The sequence below is a fragment of the Ursus maritimus genome, unplaced genomic scaffold, assembly GCF_017311325.1.
Source record: "Ursus maritimus isolate PB19 unplaced genomic scaffold, ASM1731132v1 scaffold_28, whole genome shotgun sequence".
NCBI classification, from domain to species: Eukaryota; Metazoa; Chordata; class Mammalia; order Carnivora; family Ursidae; genus Ursus; species Ursus maritimus.
In genome coordinates, this window is record NW_024425341.1 from 26,966,810 (window position 1) to 26,991,100 (window position 24,291).

The 24,291-nt window shown below is 40.9% G+C and overlaps 1 protein-coding gene across 1 annotated transcript; it reads left to right on the forward strand.

Annotated features, from left to right (window-relative positions):
• Nucleotides 1-1,790: 1,790 nt before the first annotated feature.
• LOC103679371 (zinc finger protein 705D-like) lies at nt 1,791-19,017 on the forward strand. The gene is made up of 5 exons (XM_040643181.1): nt 1,791-1,913; nt 16,912-17,038; nt 17,756-17,851; nt 18,132-18,199; nt 18,628-19,017. The coding sequence occupies exons 1-5, from the start codon at nt 1,791-1,793 to the stop codon at nt 19,015-19,017; spliced, it is 804 nt and encodes a 267-aa protein (XP_040499115.1).
• The last annotated feature ends 5,274 nt before the right edge of the window (nt 19,018-24,291 follow it).

The following is a 24,291-nucleotide window of genomic DNA, read 5'->3' on the forward strand; positions in this document are numbered from 1 at the left end:
AACCATCCCTGAACACCCCCTACCCCATGACATTTTTAAAGATGACATTTTCTAAAGGAAAGTATCCTAAAAGGGGTTATTTTGCTTCAGCTGGTTTAGCCTCCATGATCCTCTTTTCTGGAGCCCTTGGCAAGCCCTCACTCTCAGCTCATGGTGGAGGAAGGGGAGGAACCTGGGCAGGGTCTAAGTCCTATTGGTTAGGAGCAAAACTAGGGATCAGGGAGGGTCCTCTGCCCACAGGCCCTACTGCTTTTGGGCATCCCCACATGCCTGCACTTGCCTCATCTTATCCATGTCTGAGTCTCAGGGTGACCACAACCCAAGACATTCCTGTCTCAATCCTAGTGGGCCTCTGATGGGCTGTCAGGAAGGAAAAAGTTCTTCAGCCAATACTAGGTAGAAGCCACCACTGCTGTCTGGAAAACCACTAAACTCTGGTGTATCCTGTCACCCCCCATTCTCATCCTGGACACTTCAGAAGAGTTTTCACTTGAACTTGGAGATCCTGGGTCCCCTTGGCCCATCCATCCAAACACCCCGATGACCAGTCCCTCTTTCATTATGATTCCTTTAATAGGGGGTACGAATGTAAAGAAAAACATTCTAAAAATAGGAGCAGACACTCCATACATGGTCAAGTGAGAGTCACCCCCCAAAATTAGGTAGGTACTTGAGATATGTTTGCAAAGAGGCTGAAGGGAGAAGGGAGGTTTGAGATGCCAGATCTAGGACTCTGGTTTGGGTTTCTTCGGGAGCAAGGTTCCCACGTGGTTCATAGTTCTCATGGAGTATGATAAAGTTGACAACAATCCTCTGGAATCAGATTCCTGCTTTTGTTCACCCCCAGCACTGAATGAACAGCCTAGGTTGAGAGAATGGGTTAGGGATGGACTAGGGAGTTCTGTGTCTCGGGGGAATATGGTTTCTTTTTTATTGGTGAACATGATAAAACACCACCGTAGATCTGAATGTACTCACTGAAGCAGGGGAGGCTTGTTCCTTGGCCTCTCAGATGACAGCGTGAAGAAATTTATGTGTATCATAACCTGTGTACATACATATGAGTAGTGTCTACCCATCCACTCATCAATACATACAGATGCATTTTGGTAAGGAATAGTCCTCATTTACATTAAGGGAAACACAGCTAAATTCATATCAGTGTTGCCATCTATAATCCACTACACATGGACCATTCTAGCCGTCTCCTCATTTGCCCCTTGCTCCCCACTCCACCTGTGAGGGCACCTGTCGGGGTCTCATCCAGGACATAGGGAGCTGGGAGCTTTCTGCGCTGCACCCTGGTGGCCGGCAGGGGGCGCGCCAACCCGCCTTTTCTGACGCGGTGCCTTAGGCCCGCGTGGAACGCATGCGCGTTGCGCCCGTTGCCCTCGACGCCGCGTCTGCATGAGAGCCGGAGCGACGTTCCTCGTGACTGACTGAGGCGGCGACGCTGCGGAGGACGAGGGCCTACATCTTTGGTGAGTGACATCCCTGTGAGGCCCGGACCACTGGGAAGGGACTTTTCCCCTTTACTGCGGGACGTTTTTCATAAATAGTGAAAAAGAAACTCGTTTTTCACCCTGCCCTGTGTACCTTACTCTTTCCCGTGTAGTGTTTTACCAGGACGTATTTTACAGGAGGTCCGTTCATTGAGGGGCTTCGGGGGCGAAATTGTAGTATGCTGTGGTCATTTTTATGGGTTCGGGATTGTTTTTTGTGGGTGGGGAACCCCAATGCAGCTTCAGTGACAGGGAACCGCGTGGGCGGTGACGAAGGGACGGATCAAAATGTCGGGGTGTTCAGGCGAAACCCGGGGCGCGGGAAGGGCCGGGGGACGAGACATCCGGCCGCGGGCGGAAGGGCTCTGCGTGTGCCGCTGCCGCGCCCGCTTGTCTTCGTTGAAGTGGGTGGTTTGTCCCAGAAAGTGAAAGTAGTCGAGGGAGTGCCAAAAAATAGAACCGTAGGTGTATTAAAACTCACAGCAGTATTTTATTTACATCCAAATGAGAATGTATTATAATTTCACTTTCCAGCCTTTTAAGGGAAGTTGCCGTGTCTCTAATCTGTTTAAAATGATGCTCCTCAGCGCGTCTCCTTGTCAGACTGAAGTATTAGCACAATTAGCCTTCATGTCGTGCCGCGGTGACAGCCGTAGAGAATTGGGAAGAAAGGTCAGGTCACTGAAACGTCATCTTCTGTAGGACCTCCCGGTAACAGGGGTTTGCAAATAAATCTAGAACATTTCCAAATTTATAGGATGTTCATAAAAACACAGGGAAGGAAAATCCGGATTTCTAATGGAGCGGTTGTACTAAAAATGAAAATACAGTTCTTCAGAATTGTTTATTCTACTTTACTGCAGAAATACCTGAGGGTTCTAAATTTTACTTTTTAAAAAATCAGTTAAAACACAGTCTGTTTATACTCAGATCACTTCTAAATTGTGGTTCGATTATCGTGAGAAGTCCTAATATGTATTTTCATAAATTTTGAAAAAGATTTATTTTTTTAAAGATTTTTATTTGGGGGGGGAGCAGAGGGAGAGGGACAAGCACACTCCACGCTGAGCACAGAGCCTGATCCTCAGGACCCCAAGATCATGACCTGAGCTGAAACCAAGAGTCCCACGCTTTACCAGCTGAGCCACCCAGGTGCCCAGGAGGTCCTAATATTTTTAAATTTCTTGATTTACAGCACTTAAGACATACCTGAATGTCTTTGGACAGATGCAAGATGGGTTGGCTTTCTCTTCTTTTGTATTAAAACATGCACACCACAGAACCCTCAATGTGTTCTGCTTCTTGACTATATCATAGGTATGAGAAGAAACATTTTTTCTCTTGTGCCTAGCCCCCATTTTAATTTAGGATATGTCACCAGTGTGTTTCTATCTCAGTTTTTTTTTTAAAATAAGTTCAAATCAGGGAACAAGAGACCAGCTAAAGGCTCAAAGGTGCTCTATAAAGACAGTAATTTTTGCTTTACTTTAAAAAGTGTATTTACCTTGTTTCACCTCAAGTGGGGTAGTGCTCGGTAGGAAGGTATTGGTCAAAAGTAGCTTCCTGAATTAGCTACTTCTCACAACAGTGTATGGATCAGCTAGCTGTGCATTCCCTGAGCCCAGGAAATGGGGAAGAAAGGTGCCAGCGACAGCGAAGAAAGGTCTGCAAAATAGCTTGTGAGGTGAAAAGGAGGCTTCTCAGGCTCGCAAAAATAGCCTGTTCTGACTAGATAAGGGGAAAACAAGGATTAACTCTGAGTTAGGAATTTAACCAAAGACAAAGAAGTAGTTAGAGATGAGCCAAAACTAGAGCTCACTTTTTGCCTTCCTCTCATACCTTTTTTTTGCTTAATAGAGTAACAATATATTAATTTCAGGCATACAACATAATTTGATATTTGTGTATATTGCAAAATGATCACAGAGTTACAAATTTTTTCTATAATGAGAACATTTTTTAGGGGGCGCAGGCAGAGGGAGAGAATATTTTAAGCAGACTCCACCCCCCAGCACAGAGCACAATGCCAGGTTCAATCTCACAACCCTGAGATCATTATCTGAGCCAAAATTAAGAGTTGGACACTCAACCGACTCAGCTACCCTATACAAGAACTTTTCAGATGTACTCTTATTGACTTCCAAGTATATAATACAATATTGTTAACTATAGTCACTGTGCTATGTATTTCATCCCTGTGATTTATTTATTTTGTAACTGGAATTCGTGCCTTTGGTAACCTTCACCCATTTTGCTCACCCCCACCTCTAGCAACCACCAGTCTGTTCTCTGTATCTATGGGTCTGTGTTTGTTTTGTTTTTAGATTCTACATAAAAGTGAGGTCATAAGAGTATTTTTCTTTGTCTGACTGACTTCACTTAGTATAATGTCCGTAAGGTTCATTCACATCATCCCGGATGGCAAGATTTCCTTATTTTTATGGCTGCATAATATTCCGTTATGTGTATATATATCACTTTTTTTTTTTTTTTTATCCATGCATCTGTCGATGGAGACTAAGTTTGCTTCCATGGCTTGGCTGTTGTAAATAATGCTGTAGGGGCATCTAGGTGGCTCAGATGGTTAAGTATCTGCCTTCTGCTCAAGTCATGATGTGCATATCCTGACTGTTGGGCTCCCAGCTCAGTGGCGAGTCTGCTTCTCCCTCTGCCTCTTCCCTTGCTTGTACTCTCTCTGTCTCTCTCTCTCTCAAATGAATAAATAAAATCTTTAAAAAAATAATGCTATAGTGAACATGAGTGTGCAAATATCTTTTTGAGTTAGCGTTTCTGTTTTCTTTGGAAGTAGAATTGCCACATTCAAAACTGCAGCCTGAGAATATTTTGTAGGCTAAACCCACTTGAAAATGTTGATCATCTTGCTGTAAATTCCCTGCAGTGTGTGCCAGAACAGGCCCAAACCCACAAAGTAAAGAGGCCTTTGAATGCTTTTAGAATGCCCAAAAGGATTTAAGGAATTACTCTGTTTTTCATAGTTGTATCTAAATTATTTAATTAATTAGAGGGGGAATTTTTTTGTTAAACTAGTTATTCCTTGGTTATATTTATCTTGATTGACATCCAACATAAACAGGGTCTGTCCATTGGATTATAAATCTGATGAAGTTATCAACTATGTCAAAGTGAGTCCAAAAACGAAATATGTCTATTCTTAAAGTAAATGAAGTTCTGAGCTCAGGACTGTGGTGATGGCACACTCAATAACCACACGGCTTCACAGGTTTTCCATCTACTTAGGTTCTGGTGAGTATTGAAGGAAAATTTCCCCAGCCCAATCCAACCTCCTTTATTTTGCCAGTGAACTTTAATTATGAAAATGACTGATATGATGGGGGCCATTTGTAATACCACATCTAAGGTAGGTTAGGTGATGAGGACAAGGAATTTCTGTTTATTCATACTTCATAAATCATAGTCAAAGGGAACGTTGCCTTAGGATTCTGCAGGTGGTTTTTCTGCAGGTAGTCTTGCCAATAAAGAAAGGAGCAAAGATATAAATGCTTAGTGAGAAACTAGGAGAATAATCTGAAGGAAAAAAAGTAAGGTCCTATGTAAGACAATGAGGTGAGAAGGAACAACTTGGGTAGTAGTTTAAACAGGAGGGATCTCTAAAGAATAGCATTTAATCTCAGAATGACGTATGAAGTGCAGTATATATGTAGATATCAAGATGGAAGTGAAAGATAGTAGTGCTCAGTGTAGAGATAACAGCAGTGTTTAATTGTGTGGTTCTGAAAAGTAGTGTCAAAGATTAATCCTTGGATATCTGGTGGAACCATTATCTGACTTCGAAGACTAGAAGAACTTTTTATTGTGGAAGAGTTAATGTCTTTGTGTTGAAATTTATTTCCTTTTATGTGCCTATAATACACGCAGGTAGAGATTACAGCATAGAAATAGAATCTAGGTATGTTTTTAGTTATGATTTAGAGATAATGGTGGAAGAAATGGAAGCAAGTGAATGTAGTGAGATTTCTGAGGTAGTTTATTGTAAAAGGAGAGAAAAGGGGTACAACTGAACCTTGAGACACTTTGTTTGAGGAGGACCTTGCAGAGGACTCCTGGAAGGAGTGGCTAGACTGTTTGAAAGGCAGTTAGGAACCTGAGCTGCAGAAAAGCCTAGGAAAAAGAAAGTTCCCAAATGGAGATCATGTGCCAGTACTGCTTTGGTTCCAAGTAAAAGGCTGAGAAACACTCGCCAGATTTAATTATGGGGGAATAACTGATCTTAACAAGATTCATTAAACATAGAAATCATAAGTGATTTTTGTAAGTCAAAGTGAGGGAATGTGAAGAAACTGTAGCTAAATACGTACTGTTTCTTCAGGTTCATTTTGAAGGGAAAAGGTCTTGTGTCAGCAACTAGATATAAATTGTTTTAGAGGAGGTTTTTCTTAGAGGAATGGAGAGACTAAATGAGTGTAAGGAGATGAATGGGGAAATGATGAAGGGGTTACTGGTAAAAAGCAATCTGGTTTATAATCAATAACATAAAATATTTCAGGGAGGTGGAAAGAACAAGATACAATTGGAGAAGTTGGATTTAATTAGGAATAGAGTTTACTTTTCAGTTTTTACAAGAGCAGTATACTGATGGGTTGGAAATCAGGAATAATTGTAGTTTTCTTGCCAGTGAGCTGAAGTATTTCTTCAAATTACCAGTTTCATCTCTGCAGTAGGAAGTGAAATGATTTTTGAAAACTAAGGGAAAAAGTGAGACTTTGTGAGATTAGAAAATTAGAAAGGCACAGGGAATATTAACATATTAATGAAGCATAACAGAGTGATTGTTAAGCCAAAGTCGGATGCCAGATATTTAGAAAAAGGTTTTGGGAGATTTGTGACGCTATAATTAGACCAGCTCAATACTTCATTCTGAGCTGTGACAGATGCAGCCAAGGGGAAGTTAAGATATTGGCATCATCTAGGATTGGGGTTTCAATTAGTAGATGTTGGGAAAGACTAAGGGGCATTAGAATTGTTGGTCTTGGTGTATATATGTTGGAATGAGTAAGTGTATGTTATACTGATTGATAGAAATTAGATGTGGGGGGGGCGCCTGGGTGGCTCAGTCATTAAGCATCTGCCTTCGGCTCAGGGCGTGATCCCGGTGTTATGAGATCGACCCCCACATCAGGCCCCTCTGCTGGGAGCCTGCTTCTTCCTCTCCCACTCCCCCTGCTTGTGTTCCCTCTCTGGCTGGCTGGCTCTCTCTCTCTCAAATAAATAAATAAAATCTTAAAAAAAAAAAATTAGGTGTGGGGGCTGAATTTGAAAATTGAGGTCACTGAACTGGAGGTTCCCATGTAGTAGGAAGTCCTGAACATGGGGAGAAATTGTGTGAACAGGCTGAAAGGAAGAGGTTTTGAGGGAGGAGTCTCTGGTCATGGATCTGACAGAAGATATATGCAGGTAAAACTGTTCTGGTGTCTAGTGTCCTTCAAGATGAAATTTTTAAGTTATTTGACATTCAGAGACAGGCAGAGCTAATTTTATATCCTAGCTGTCAATTTTTAGCCATGTAGTTTTGTCATATAAATAGTTTTCTGAACCTAGTGCACATCACTCAAATGTGTAAGTAATCCATAAAGGCAGGATTTTTGATCAATATTAAGTGCAATGTATGTCAACGTGTATGTAAATTCCACTCACAGAGTCTCAGTTAATACCAGTAGTTTTTTCTCTCTCTCCAGGTCCTCAGAGTCAGTGGGTTTTAATCATATCCTGTTCTTGACACATTATCAGTGTTTGTTGATGCAGTTTATTTATTTATAAACATTGTTTGAGATAGTATTGTAGAGGTAACAAATTCTTTTACGTAAATTATGAAATGTAGATATAATCTTGTTGATAAAAATAACTAGAACTCCAGACCCCAAGAAGTCAATAAATTACCTCTAAAACTAAACCTCTTCGCTCTATATTTTATGAGCCTGTCTGCTCTGTGGGAATTGTGTAGCAATCCTTAATGTGTAGCATTATGACATATGTGCTCCTCCTTTCCTGTGCAAGGGATTGTATGTACTAGACTTACATGATGAAAGTCACTGAACACTTGAGCAACGGTCGGGTCTTTGAAATGTTCCAGCCCAACTTTAAAGAGATTCCATAGTTGCTTGGCCATATATCCAAGGCCACGAGGTATACATTTGGGTTAAGGCGCTAACACTGCCTGAATCCCACATATAGAGGAGCCAAGGTGACTGAGGGCAGGTGTTGCTTGAGGGAGAGCACGGGGCATTCATGAGCTGAGATGGTGTTGGAAAACAGTGCTAGCAGACCTACCCAAGAATGATAAAATATGAAATTCCAAAATGGTGTCCTGAGTTATTGATACAAGAATTTCCATGTGACAGGAATCAGGTTCTCCTAAGATTTTGGTGCCAGGGATGTAAATACGCAGGACCTCTGAATACCAAGTCTAATTAAACTAGACACCTCTATGCTTTTGCTATCTCTTTAATGAGATATTAATATCTTCTTTATGAGCATATTAGGCAAAGGCTTCTTATTGTTGATTCTTGGAGAGGGGAGCTCACCTCCCTGTTTGTCCTTGTTTACTCTGCTGGTACATGTGAGTTGGACTATGGGGGGGGGGTGTCACTGCCATATGAAGATTTGCAGATTCAAGATGGGCATATCTAGGAATATTGGAAAAGATGAGTCTCATGGGTTCTTTCTCTTTCCTCAGCTTCGTCTGCTTAGTTATTGGACTGTCTCTTGGTGAGAATACACAGGAAGAAAGGGTCAACTGACTTCTAGACAATGCAACCACAGGTGAGTAGGATTTGCTCTTTCTCATGGATACCTGTTTTTCCAGAGGATAAGCAGATTTATCTTCATGGCCTGGATCTTCTTTGTGCCCTCATGAAATATTAGTGTCAGTCAAACTTCACTAGGACTCAGGGAGGCTTGTGGGAGGTCAGGGTTTGATTGAGAAATAATCTGATACCCAGAATTATTCTGTTCCATCCCCCACCCCCTTAAGGATATCCTCACAGAAAAATGATTTCTTCTCATCCATCCCATGGCCCCAGCTGAGAAGTGACTCACTTGTTAACCAGGTTACTGTCTGCCCTGGGCTTAGGCCTGTGGTGAACACAGGTGATAGAAATGAGAACAAGCATCCAGGGCCTGATGGATTCCCTGGACAATTCTACCAAACATTCAAAGAAGAAATAATACCTATTCTCCTGAAGCTGTTTCAAAAAATAGAAACAGAAGGAAAACTACCAAACTCAGTCTATGAGACCAGTATTACCTTGAACCCAAAATCAGGCAAAGACCCCATCAAAAAGGAGAATTATAGACAAATATCCCTGATGAATATGGATGCCAAAATTCTCAACAAGATCCCAACTAATAGGATCCAACAGTACATTAAAAGTATTATCCGGGGCGCCTGGGTGGCTCAGTCGTTAAGCATCTGCCTTCGGCTCAGGGCATGATCCCAGCATTCTGGGATCGAGCCCCACATCAGGCTCCTCCGCTATGAGCCTGCTTCTTCCTCTCCCACTCCCCCTGTTTGTGTTCCCTCTCTCACTGGCTGTCTCCCTATCAAATAAATAAATAAAATCTTTAAAAAAAAAAAGTATTATCCATCATGACCAAGTGGGAATCATCCCTGGGATGCAAGGTGGTTCAACATTCGCAAATAGATCAGTGTGATAGATCACATTAATAAGAGAAGAGACAAGAACCATATGATCCTCTCAATTGATGCAGAAAAAGCATTTGACAAAATACAGCCTCCTTTCCTGATTAAACCCCTTCAGAGTGGGGAGGGGGAAAAGATGGCAGAGGAGTAGGGGTCTCCTTTTTCAGCTGGTCCCCTGAGTCGAGCTGGATAGGTACCAGACCATCCTGAAAACCCACGGAATCAGCCTGAGATGGAGGAAGATACATCTGGATCTCTACAAATGAACATCTCCAGAGCTGAGTATTGAGGTACGAAGTGGGGAGTCGTGAAACCGCGCACAGATATCGGAAGATAAAAGGAAGGGGGAGGGAGCCGCCGCGTTCGGGCGCCGGGAAGTGGTAGCCACCTGCCCGGGGGAGCAGGCGGACTCGCGGTCCGCACCCGTGAGAAAGCAGACTGAGACCGTGAGCCTGGGAACGCGCCTGCGACCAGACTGAAAACCGGATCTCCAGAGCGCTCACTGGAACCAGACTAAAACCGGGAGCTCGGGAGTGTGTGTCCAAACTGAAAACTGGAGCTCCGGAGCGCACAGTTGAACTAGACTGAAACCGGGAGCTCGGGAGAGGGTGTGCGACCACACTGAAAACTGGAGCTCCGGAGCGCTCACTGGAACCGGACTGATACCGGGAGCTCGGAAGCACGCGTGCAACCAGACTGAAAACCAGTGCTCCAGAGTGCGCGCCAACCACACTGAAACAGAGAGCTCGGGAGCACACGCGGGACCCAGGGGTGGCTGGCGGTGTTAGAAACACAAAGGACAGAGACGTGTAGGCCCTGGGTAGTGAGGGCACACAACCCGGGACGTTGCAGGGTTTAGCAGCACCGACAGAGTTAGAGGCCAAGAGAGCTCAGTGGAGAGCAGACTGCGATCTCTCTGTTCTGAGACAGAGGCTAGGATTCGGCCACTGCTGCTCTGACTCAGAAAACCTCCAGGGAAAGCCGCCAGAGAACAAAAGCCCGGAAATACAGGCTCACATTGTGCCCATCCCCATCCCCCCTCGCAGGGGACAGGGAGACTCTACCCAAAGAGGTTGCCTGAGTATCAGTGTGGGAGGCCCCTCCCCCGGAAGGCAGGCTGAAAAATCAAGAAGCCCACATCCCTAAGGTCCCTATAAAACAAGTGCACTCTGCCTGGACCCTGATCAATAATTTGGGCTCTGGGCAACCCCGCAACCTCTCCTCATCAGAATGACGAGAAGGAGAAATCCCCCCCCCAGCAAAGAAAAGATAATGAGTCTGTGGCCTCTGCCACAGAACTGATGGATATGGATATAACCAAATTATCAGAAATGGAGTTCAGAGTAACAATGGTCAAGATGATGTGTAGACTTGAAAAGAATATTAATGAAAATATTAATGAGAATATAGAATCTCTAAGGGCAGAAATGAGAGCGAATGTGGCAGAAATTAAAAATGCTATGAATCAAATGCAGTCAAAACTAGATGCTCTGATGGCCAGGGTAAATGAGGCAGAAGAATATATCAGTGAATTGGAGGATGGGATGGTAGAAGAGAAAGTTAAAACAGAAACTTGGCTCCAAAAAATCCAATCTCAAGAATGTAGATTACAGGAGGTTACTGACTCAATGAAACGTTCCAATGTCAGAATCATCGGCATTCCCGAGGGGGTGGAGAAAGAGAGAGGTCTAGAAGAGATATTTGAACAAATTGCAGCTGAAAACTTCCCTAATCTAGCAAAGGAAACAAGCATTCCTGTCCAGGAGGCAGAGAGGACCCCTCCCAAGGTCAACCACGACAAACCTATGCCATGTCACATCATAGTGCAATTCGCAAATATTAGATCCAAGGATACAGTATTGAAAGTGGACAGGGGGAAGAAATTTCTTACGTACAGAGGCAAAAATATCAGAATTACGTCAGACCTGTCTACACAGACCTGTAATGAGAGGAAGGGTTGGCAGGATATTTTTAAAGCTCTCTCCGAGAAAAACATGCAGCCAAGGATCCTTTATCCAGCAAGGCTGTCATTCAGAATTGATGGAGAGATAAGGATCTTCCAGGATTGCCAGACACTGACCAAATTTGTAACCACGAAACCAGCCGTACAGGAGATATTAAGGGGGGGGGTTCTATAAAAGTAAAAAGGCCCCAAGAGTGATACAGAACAGAAATTTACAATCTATAGAAACAAAGACTTCACAGGCAACATGACATCATTAATCATATCTCTCAATAATCACTCTCAATGTGAATGGCATAAATGCTCCCATAAAATGCCACAGGGTTGCAGATTGGATAAAAAGACATGACCCATCCATTTTCTGTTTACAAGAGGCTTATCTTGAAACTAAAGATATATCCAGACTGAAAGTAAAGGGATGGAAAACCATTTTTCATGCCAATGGACCTCAAAAGAAAGCTGGGATAGCAATTCTCATATCAGACAGGTTAGATTTTAAACTAAAGACTGTAGTTAGAGATACAGAAGGGCACTATATTATTCTTAAAGGATTTTTCCAACAAGTGGATATGACAATTATAAATATCTATGCCCCCAACAGGGGAGCAGCAAGATACACAAGCCAACTCTTACCCAGAATAAAGAGACATATAGATAAAAATACGTTAATAGTAGGGGACCTCAACACTCCACTAACAGCAATAGACAGATCACCTAAGCAGAAAATCAACAAAGAAACAAGAGCTTTGAATGACATACTAGACCAGATGCACCTCATAGAAATATATAGAACACTACACCCCAGAACAACAGAATACTCATTCTTTTCGAATGCACATGGAACTTTCTCCAGAATAGACCATATACTGGGTCACAAAACTGGTCTCAACTGACACCAAAAGACTGAAATTGCTCCCTGCATATTCTTAGACCACAACGCTTTGAAATTGGAACTCAACTACAAGGAAAAATTTGGAAGAAACTCAAGCACTTGGAGGCTAAGAACCATCCTGCTCAGGAATGATTCGATAAACCAGGAAATCAAAAATCAATTTAAACAATTTATGGAGACCAACGAGAATGAAAACACAACAGTCTAAAACCCATGGGACACTGCAAAGGCAGTTCTTAGGGGAAAATATATAGCCATCCAAGCCTCACTCAAAAGAATAGAAAAATCTAAAATGCAGTTTTTATATTCTCACCTCAAGAAGCTGGAGCTGGAACAGAAGAACAGGCCTAACCCATGCACGAGAAAGCAGTTGATCAAGATTAGAGCAGAGATCAATGAATTAGAAATGAGGAGCACAGTAGAGCAGATCAACAGAACTAGAAGCTGGTTCTTTGAAATAATAAATAAGATCGATAAGCCACTGGCAGGACTTATTCAAAAGAATAGAGAAAGGACCCAAATTAATAAAGTTATGAATGAAAAGGGAGAGGTCACAACCAACACCAATGAAATAGGAAGGATCATTAGAAACTTTAATCAACAGCTTTATGTCAATAAATTAAATAACCTGGAAGAAATGGATGCCTTCCTGGAAACCTATAAACTACCAAGACTGAAACAGGAAGAAATTGATTATTTAAACAGACTGATTAATTATGAAGAGATTGAAGCAGTGATCAAAAACCTTCCCAAAAACAAGAGTCCGGGGCCTGACGGATTCCCCAGGGAATTCTACCAAACATTCAAAGAAGAAATAATATCTATTCTCCTGAAGCTGTTTCAAAAAATAAAAACAGAAGGAAAACTACCAAACTCATTCTATGAGGCCAGTATTACCTTGATCCCCAAACCAGGTAAAGACCCCATCAAAAAGAATTACAGACTGATATCCCTGATGGATGCCAAAATTACCAACAAGATCCTAGCTAATAGGATCCAACAGTACATTAAAAGGATTATTCATCATGATCAAGTGGGATTCATCCCTGGGATGCAAGGGTGGTTCAACATTTGCAAATCGATCAGTGTGATAGATCATATGAACAAGAAAAGAGTCAAGAACCATATGACCCTCTCAATAGATGCAGAAAAAGCATTTGACAAAATACAGCATCCTTTCCTGAATAAAACCCTTCAAAGTGTAGGGATAGAGGGTACATTCCTCAATTTCATAAAAACCATCTATGAAAAGCCTACAGCAAATATCATTCTCAATGGAGAAAAGCTGGAAGCCTTTCCCTTAAGATCAGGAACACGACAAGGATGCCCACTCTCGCCACTATTATTCAACATACTACTAGAAGTCCTTGCAACAGCAATCAGACAACAAAAAGGGATAAAAGGTATCCAAATCAGCAAAGAAGAAGTCAAACTGTCTCTCTTCGCAGATGACATGATACTCTATATGGAAAACCCAAAAGAATCCACCCCCAAACTATTAGAAGTTATAGAGCAATTCAGTAATGTGGCGGGATACAAAATCAATGCGCAGAAATCAGTTGCATTTCTATACATGAACAATGAGACTGAAGAAAGAGAAATTAGGGTATCCATTCCATTTCCAATAGCACCAAAAATCATATGTTATCTCGGAATTAACTTAACCAGAGAGGTAAAGGATCTATATTCTAGAAACTATAAATCACTCTTGAAAGACATTGGAGAAGACACAAAAAGATGGAAAAATATTCCATGCTCATGGATCAGAAGAATTAATATAGTTAAAATATCTATGCTTACCCAGAGCAATCTACACTTTCAATGCCATCCCGATCAAAATACCAATGACTTTTTTCAAGGAACTGGAAGAAACAGCTCTTAAATTTGTGTGGAACCAGAAAAGGCCCCGAATCGCCAAGAAATTGTTGAAAAGGAAAAACAAAGCTGGGGGCATCATGTTGCCGGATTTTGAGCTGTACTACAAAGCTGTGATCACAAAGAAAGCATGGCAATGGCATCTCTGAAAAGCCTACAGCGAATATCATTCTCAATGGGGAAAAGCTGAGAGCTTTTCCCTTAAGTTCAGGAATGACAAGGATGACCATTGTCGCCATTATTGTTCAACATAGTATTAGAAGTCCTAGCAATAGCAATCAGACAACAAAAAAGAATAAAAGGTATTCAAATTGGCAAAGAAGAAGTCAAACTCTCCCTTCACAGATGACGTGATACTTTATATGGAAAACCCAAAAGACTCCACCCCCAAATTACTAGAACTCATTCGACAATTCAGTAATGTGGCAGGATACAAAATCAGTGCTCAGAAATCAGTTGCATTTCTATACACGAACAATGAGCCTGAAGAAAGAGAAATTAGGGAATCGATTCCATTTACAATAGCACCAAAAACCATAAGATATCTTGGAATAATCTTAACCAGAGAGGTAAAATCTATACTCTAGAAACTATAAAACACTGATGAAAGGTATTGAAGAAGACACAAAAAGTTGGAAAAACATTCCATACTCATGGATCGGAAGAATAAACATTGTTAAAATGTCTGTGCTACCCAGAGCAATCTACACTTTCAGTGCCATCCTGTTCAAAATACCAATGATATTTTTCAAAGAGCTGGAACAGACAAGCCTAAAAGGAACCAGAAAAGATCCCAAATCATCAAGGAAATGTATACAAAAGAATGAAATGTGACCACTCACTCACACTATACACAAAGATAAACTCCAAATGGATGAAAGACCTTGATGTGAGGCAGGAATCCATCAAAATCATAGAGGAGAACACAGGCTGCAACCTCTTCGACATCGGCCACAGCAACTTCTTTCATGACACGTCTCCAAAGGCAAGGGAAACAAAAGCAAAAATGAACTTTTGGGACTTCATCAAGATAAAAAGTTTCTGCACAGCAAAGGAAACAGTCATCAAAACAAAGAGGCAACCCACAGAATGGGAATGAATCTACAGATAAAAGGCTGGTATCCAAGATCTGTAAAGAACTTGTCAAACTCAATACACGAGAAACAAATAAATCAAAAAATGGGCAGAAGATATGGACAGACATTTTTCCAATGAAGACATACAAATGGCTAACAGGCACATGAAAAAATGTTCAAAATCATTAGCCATCAGGGAAATTCAAATCAAAACCACACTAAGATACCACCTTATGCCAGTTAGAATGGCAAAAATTAACAAGGCAGGAAACAGCAATTGCTGGAGAGGATATGGAGAAAGGGGATCCCTCCTACATTGTTGGTGGGAATGCAAGTTGGTGCAGCCACTCTGGAAAACAGTGTGGAGGTCCCTTAAAAGGTTAAAAATTGAGATACCCTATGACCCAGCCATTGCAATACTGGGTATTTACCCCAAAGATACAGACGTGGTGAAGAGAAGGGCCATATGCAACCCATAGTTCATAGCAGCATTGTCCACAATATCTGAACTGTGGAAGGAGCTGAGATGCCCTTCAATAGATGAATGGATAAGAAGATGTGGTCCATACATACAATGGAATATTACTCAGCCATCAGAAAGAACGATTACCCAACATTTGCAGCAACACGGAGGGACTGGAGGAGATTATGCTAAGTGAAATAAGTCAAGCAGAGAAAGAGAATTATCATATGATTTCACTCATTTGTGGAACATAAGGGATAGCAGGGAGATTGGTAGGAGAAGGAAGGGAAGAATGAAGGGGGGATAAACAGAAGGGGGAATGAACGGCGAGAGACTGTGGACTCTGGGAAACAAACTGAAGGCTTCAGAGGGGTGGGGTGCAGGGGGATGGGCTAGCCTGGTGATGGGTATTAAGGAGGGCACGTATTGCATGGAGCACTGGGTGTTATACGCAAACAGTGAATCATGGAACACTACATCAAAAGCTAATGATGTATGTATGGTGACTAACATAACATAATTAAAAATTAAAAAAAAACAGAATAAAAGAAGAAATGAGACAAGCAGAAGCTTACAGTCCTATGGGGAGGCAGAGGTTCCTTCAGGTAAGTTCAGTCCATCCAGGGTTTCAAATGCTGCAGAGGAGGGCTCTACAGCATTGAGACTGGGGGTGAGGAGCAAGAGAGCAGTAAGAAATCATTTATTTATTTTCCCCAATTTTAAACTTACTAAAGTTTTTATAGAATATGCTTGAGCATCTTAATAACTTAAAGAAAAATTCTCCTTATCACTCTTATTCCCAACAACTCAATTTCCCTCTTTGTAATTAAACTTTGTTCAAATCTGAAAACAAAGAAATGTCTGGTGAGTATTACTTTCCCAATGTGGGCTGTGCATTGAGAAGGATTATAATGGAATAAAACCTAGGGTCCTGTAGCAAATTTTGCAGCACTGGAAAGATTAGGTTCAATTGAGAGGTTGATGTTACAAGAGGGATAGTGATAAGCAATGCTTGGAGGTGCCCAAGAAGATTGAAATGGAGGGGCAGGCCAGGACATTCCTTATGTACAGCGGTCTTAGGGCCCCTGGGGCCCATAAGTCTTATCATAACATGTGTGTTGTGTAGAGATGAGCAAGGCCACACTTGCTTATCCAAGTTGTGTAGGAGCCCCATTTGGTCCTGCAGGAAGTTGGGCAGTGCTGTGTCCTGGGTATTTCCACCACACCTCATGAGATAATCATTTATAAAGAAGTTATGTTTACAAAGTGTGTATATTTCTGAGAGTCTGTGTGAAAGACACATGACAAGGCAGCATAGAGACATTTGACTGGGATCCCAGACAGGGTTTGAGCTTTCTGTGTGTACAGCAACCCATCCTCAGCATCGTCGTGTCCAGTATACTCCTTCTCCACTCTTAGTGGAGAAGGCCCTGGTTGCATCAAAATGTCTGTGATGTTTTAGGAATCCGTGACCTTCAAGGATATAGCTGTAGACTTCACCCAGGAAGAATGGGCCCTGCTGGATACATCCCAGAGAAAGCTGTACAGAGATGTAATGCTGGAGAACATCAGTCATCTGGTCTCTGTGGGTGAGTCTGTCAACATAAATATATTTATTCAGCAAGTATCCAGCTTTTACATATCCTCCCTCCCCTCTCACCCATCAATCAAATTCTTTCATGGTTCTTAAAACTACTTGAATGCAATGTGTTTATTTACTTACTTACACATATTTTGTCACCCCAAAAGAATATATAGTTTTCCTGACACCTCTTTCATGTCTTTCTTGCTTCTGGACCTCTCCCACACCCAGGACTGTGCTGGGAATTCAATATTTTAAATGAATGAAAACACTAAATATTACTAAATAACTATTCTGCTCTCTATACTCAACTGGTAATTAAAGATCCATTTGTGAAAATTATACCTGTTATCTATTTCCAAAGAGAAATCAAATGTTCTGGTGCAGTTTCTGTGTACTTAATTTTTTAAAAAATTAATTTCAGCCTACTGTGGGAACATATAATTTCTGCTTTGTTGAAAACACTAAAGATTGTTCATTCTATCTTTGACCTTGGTGCTGCATGTCAACAACAAGAAAATCTGCCTGTGTTGGCACAGTGTCAGGATGTTCTTTCTGCTCTGGTGAAGGACTTAATTATTTTCAATGTTCAAGGTGCTCTTCCCTGGGCTCTCCTTCACTATTCACCTTGTTCTTCCTTGGTATTCTGCCCTGAAATTAAAGATCATTCATGTTTCTCTGCACAGAATCTAAAATTGATATACCTTTTACTCCCCACAAACAGGCTATCATCTCTGCAAATCAGATGTGATTTCCCAGTTGGAACAAGGAGTGGAGCTGTGGAGGGAGGGAGGAGGATTTCTCCAAGGCCTGAATCCAGGTGAGCTCCAGGTTGTGTGTGCACAGCACCAGGAAGATCCTTTTATGGGGAGGGCAGGACCAGGGGAATGTCAACAGCAGACATCTCATTTCAATCCTGAAAACACTTCATAATTCTCACTTTTCTGAAATACATTTCAACTCACTGATAACATTCCTTCTTTTCACATTTTCCCCCTGTGTAAGGGTCAGTATTTGAAAAGTACACAGTCCTTCCCTGTTTTCAACAGTTTTCATCCTCTCGTGTATACTAGCAGTTCATTTTGTTTACATTATTTTAGACAGGAAAAGTGGCCTTAAGAGACAAGAAGACATCTGCAGAAAGGACCCATCTAATTGCATATCAATGGTAAGTTTCACGGGGGTGAACCCTTCCTCAACAGTAAAGACATGGGAGTCAACAGATTTTAGAGCACAGCACAGGACTGTGATTTCAGTTGGGCATAAATGTTGCCCCAGCAGAAAGCTTTGGGTGGTTTGAATTTAGGGAGAAAATCAAGATGTTGCTTAAAGCCATCACCTGTGTTCTTATAAAAGGACAGCCACATAAACATGGCTCATGCATCTAGTCTTTGAAACTAATGAAATCTTTCAAGTAAATCTGAGAGTTCTGCAGTTGACATGTTATGAGAAAGGAAATCTCTTTGTGTTGTAGAAAATAACATGCATGGCATGTGTAAATAACAGGGAAGATATTAACAGGAGATGTTCACCGCATGGTCAAAGTAGGTATCGTGTAGAGAAATGAATTGATGTATATGGGAAATTCTTTAACAGCCTCTCATCTCCTTCAAACAGCAGAGATCTCACAATGGAAAGGATGCCTATGAATATAATGAAAATGGGGAGGTTTTCACTTACAGATCCACAGTGACTCAACATATGCTAACTCACGTGGGAGGGAACCCTATAAATGTAAGGAACGTGGGAAGGAATTCTGCCAGAGCACTCAGCTTTCTATACACAAAGGGACACATACTGGAGGAAAAGCTCTACAAATGTAGTGAACGTGGGAAATACTTCATCCAGAAGGCTATTTTTTACTCACATCAAAGAATTCTCACAGGAGAGAAACCTTACAAACGTAAGGAATGTGGGAAAGGGTTCCATCAGAGCACTCAGCTTTATATACACCAGAGAACTCACATTGGAGAGAAACCTTATTAAATGTAATGAATATGGGAAACACTTCAGGCAAAGCACTAACGTACATTCACACCAAAGAACTCACACAGGAGAGAAACCCTATAAATGTAGTGAATATAGGAAGGGATTCCATCAGAGCGCTCAGCTTGTGTATACACCAAAGAACACATACCAGAGAGAAACCCTGTAAATGTAATGAATGTGGAAAACACTTTAGCCAAAATGCTAACTAACATTCACACAAAAAAGTCACAAGGGAGAGAAATCCTACATCTGAGATAAATGTGGAAAAGGTTTTTATCATCCTTCCACCTTTAATCAATATAAAAGAAGTCATACTGAAGAAAAACCATAGGAATTTTTTAGTCAAAACTCCAGCTTTGAACAGCATGAGCAATTTTATACCAGAGAGGAGCCCTGTATATGAAATGAATGTGTCCGAAATGCTAGGTAAATGTCCTACCCTTTAGTTAAAATAATCACATAGAATGAAAAAGCCTTCATCAGTCTCCAACCTTAGTTCACATGAAAGAACCCATATTATAAATGTAAGGAAGAACGGTTTTCAGATTCTGCTCTAATAGATGCCAGAGAGCTCACGTAGGGAGAAATTGTATGTGTACAGTCCTGCGCCTTCATAGCATGCCGTCATTTATAATTTACCCTTCAAGCACCATGAACAAACTCTACAGCAGAGACTACAACCTCTGTCAAAAGTCCTGAAATCCACACTTGAGAGTGTTCAGGACTTTGCCAAATGATCTATTATAAATAATGTAAGATGAAAATAGAGATTTGTCGATTTGTGCTGTGATCCAGTAATGTTTAGTGAAGAATTTGTAACAATTGCTAAAACATTAGATTAAATTATTTCAATAGATTAGTACTTGAAATCAGTAAGGGTTCTTTCTCAAAAGGCTCATAATGTTGTTCAGTTTATATTTTTATGCAGCTTTAACCATAATTACAGAGGTTAAAGTAATCTAAATCACAAAGTAATCTAAATAAACTGGAAGGTCATAATACAAAATAATCTGATTTAAATATTATATAAGTGTTTAAGCATATACATCTGTGGTATAAATTAATACAAACATGGAAGAATAAACATTTGGTTTGTAAATAAAGTCCAGTGTTAAAATAATACTCCTCTTTCTAAAATGTCCAACCTGTCCACATTTTCCGAGTTGTGCAGCCTCAATCATTCCTATCTGAACAGGTGGGAGGAAAAGAGGGGGGATGGGAAGCCAGGAGACTAGGGCCCCATTGGAGTAGGAAAAAAATGGGGCAGAGGGAGAAGTGAGTGCAAGTGGGGGAGGAGGCAAGTACATGGCTGGCATCTGAGGCACTAGGTGATGTTGGAGCAGGGATAGATTGAAGGGAGCATTTGGTGACCTTAGGGATTGACAAAAACAGAAAAGGAGGGAAAGGAATAGGAGCCAAGTTACTTAATGAGGGTGCAAAAGGGGGCATGTGGAAGTGGACTCCAGATCATAGAGAGGCCACACCACCGGAAGTGACCTGAGCAGAGGAAGAACAGGACTTTGGGACAGGTACTGTACTGGTGATCCAGGGTGAGCACAGGCCTCAGGAAGAGGGTCCAGGTAGGGAGGGTTAATGTAGGTTAAAGAACAGGACGAGGGGATACGGGGTACACTGAGGGGACATAGGAGTCCAGATTGAGGTGAGGGGTTGGGACAGTGGTGGAGGGTGTAGGTGGAATCTAAGTCTTTTTCTTCTCTCCTAGTGCTTTCTTTAAACTTTAAGCAGTTATTCCATATAAATTAGAATCTCAGACTCTCTGGGCAATTTTGCTAGGCAATATTCTAAGTTTGACCCCAAGATTATGTCCCTTGGGGTTCACCCCTGTATAATTTCCTTCCTTTGCTTCTGTTCTGGACCTTTGGGTGTGATGGAATATCATTCTCTTCATTATATGGCAACGGGGAAGGGGTTTTGCAGATGTCATTAAAGTCTCTAATTGGTTAATTGTAAGATAATCATAGGGGTGTTTTTCCAGAATAAGCATAACCTAATCAAGTGAGCCATTTTGAAGAGGATCTGCAGGTCAGAAACAGAGGATGTCAGAGAGCTGTGAAGCCAGAGACAGTCTGCTGCTGGCCTTGAAAAAGCGAAGGAAGGATAAGCAATAAATGTAACCTCAGGGGGTGGAGAGGAGTCTTGAGGAAGTGGTAGGAGAAGGACGCTTTCTGATAATACCTTTTGGATGGTTTTGGTTTGGGAACACTCGGTGTACTCAACAACGAAATTAAAGTCAACAGGATGAGTGGGAAAAAATTGAAAAACAAATGAGCCTAACTTTATATCAAATACCATAATCACAAAATAAAGTCAAGTCATTTTTTAACACAGTGTTTTTACTATATACACTTAAGTGAAATACAAAAATACTTGCAAATTATCCTTATGCCTACTTGATTTTTTTTTTTTTTTTGGCAGTGGTGTGAGTGTAGCAATTTTTGAAGTTTTTTTGTGTATGACTGAGTACGTGATTAAATATATTTTAGGTTGTTCAGCCAAAGTTTTACCTCGTAATGGAAAATGGAGATACAAATACTTGAGGAAGAAGAAGATAAATCTCAGGGTGTTGAATTGGAAATAGACTTAAATAACATGAATTAATGATGTGTGTTCTTGTGCTTCCTGATCCTGCCCTCTGAAAGGGCCTAGAAGCAGGGCACCTCAGTTGCAATGACAAATATCACTCAAATACTGGTTTCTAAATTTCATTCTCAATAATGGGAACTAGGCTTCCTTCGAGGAAGGGTTGATTGAGGCAGGCAAACAGAAGATTGGTATTGAGGAGGGAAAGTATCTAAGGTATCTTTTGCGCAGCCTTCCTTGTGAGGAAGTACTCACAAAAGGAGAGGTAGACAGGTGAAAAGGAAATGGGCAGATCAAAGGGGCCCAATGGCCACTTTTGGGACAACCATATCATCAAAATAAAGAACGAAAATAATGGATTTTTAGCACATTGAAAGATTAACATATTCATACATGTACATGCGTCTATATGTGGAGGGAAATGAAATGCTCTTTATAGTAGAAACCAACTAAAAGCAGAGAGAATGGTAGGAAAAACATCACCACTTGAAACCACCAGAGTGAAAGGTTAACATTAGGTAAACACTTTAAGTATGTAATTGAAGTTTTTACCACCCATGAAAAAATTAACATCATAATGAAAAGCATTGATACCTTCAGCTCCTTGTGTAAATCACTGAGAAAGACCAAACATCACTGTGTGGTGTTCCTGAAAAATGAAAGACAAAGAATGATGATAATACATGAACTATATGTCACAATGAGAAAACAGAAGGAAATACCATTTTGGAGAATTGTGGTAAACAACTGGTTCAAAGTCTACAAAAATGACAACTTCATGGAAGACAAAACTGAAACATGTTCTAGAACACAGGAAAGTATCAAGATAAGACAGCTTAAAGCAATGTATGATCCAGACTAGGATCTAGAGAGTAGAAAATTAATAGCACCAAAAAGAATAAAATACTGAAAATATATTTAACATAGGTAGATCTGTTCTCTGAAAACAGCAAAATATTTTGAAAGAAATGAAATATACCACAAAAGAGTACTTATGGAATGAAAGTGATTATGGATTGGAAGACAATATTAGATGGCAGTATTCCCACATTGACCTACAGATTCAGTGCAATCTGTATCACAAATCCAGTTGACCATAAAATGTATATGGGAGTGCAAGGACCCAGAATAAACAGAACAACCTTGAAAGGAAAAATTAAATTGAGTGCTCACATGTCTCACTTTCAGATCTTACCACAAGCACATGAATCACGACTGTAGTAGTGGAATAAGAATAGACTTCTAGATAAGTGGACTAGAATTGAGAGTTCAGAAATAAATCCTCATATTTATAGTCAATTTATTTATGACAAAGTGCCAAGAATATTCAGTGGGACTTATAATAGTTATTTTAACAAATAGTACTGGAGCACCTGGGCATCCACATATAAAGAAAAGAAATCGTACCCCTATCTAACATACAAAAAAAACCCCTCAAATGGGTAAAATAGCTAAATATAAGAGCTAACATCACAAAACTCTTAGAAGAAAACAAAGACATAAATATTTGTGTTCTTGGGGGTGCCTGGCTGGCTCAGTCGGAAGAGTATGTGACTTGATCTCAGGGTCATTAGTTCAAACTCCACGTTGGGTGTAGAGATTATTAAAAAAAAATTTACATATATATATTTGTGTTCTTGGATTAGGCAATACCAAAAGCATGTGCAACCAAAGAAAAAAAATTGACAAATTGGGTTCATCAAAGTGAAAATGTTTGTGCTTCAAAGAACACTGACAAAGTTGAAAGACTTGCCACACAATAGGAGAAAATAATTGCAAAGCAAAGATCTGAAGAGAGCATAGTATACAGAATGCGTAAAGTATTCTTACAACTCAAAAATTGTCAAAATAATCCAAATTTAAAAACAGGCAAAAAACTTGAATAGATCTTTTTCCAATCTAAATGTGACCAGTAAGAATACAAAAAAATGCTCAGAGCGAGTGAGAGGACATGGAAAAACTGGAACTCTCATGCACCCCAGGTAGGAATATAAAATGGTGCAGCTGATTTGGAAAGCAGCCTGGCAGTCCCTCAAAAAGATAGTTACCATATACTCAGCAATTCAATTTCTACTGACATATCCATAATTGAGAACATTCGTTCACATAAAAATGTGTATGTGAGTGTTCTTAGCAGTTTCATAGAGCCAAAAGTGGAAACAACCTAAATGTCCATAAACTGATGAATGAATCAGCAAAATGTGCCATAATCATACAATGGAATGTTAGCCTTTAAAACAAGAATGAAATGCTGAGGGGCCCCGGGTGGCTCAGTTGGTTAAGCGACTGTCTTTAGCTCAGGTCATGATCCCAGGGTCCTGGGATCTAGCTCTGGGTTCGGCTCCCTGGGAGCCTGCTTCTCCCTCACCCTCTCCTCCAGCTCCCCTTGCTTGTGCTTTCTCACTCTCAAATAAAAAAAATTAAAGAAAAAAGGGGATGGAATGCTGAGTATGTGCTCCTGTACTGATGAACCTTGAAAGCATTATATTAAGTGAAAAAGGCCAGACACAAAAGATGCATATCATGTCCTTCAGTTCATATGAAATGTCCAGATAGGTCCACAGAGACGGAGTGGTTGCCGGGGACTGGGAGGAGGGAGGAATAGCGAATGACTGCTAATGGGCGCAGGGTTTCTTGGGGGATGATAAAAATGTTCTGTAGTTAGTGATG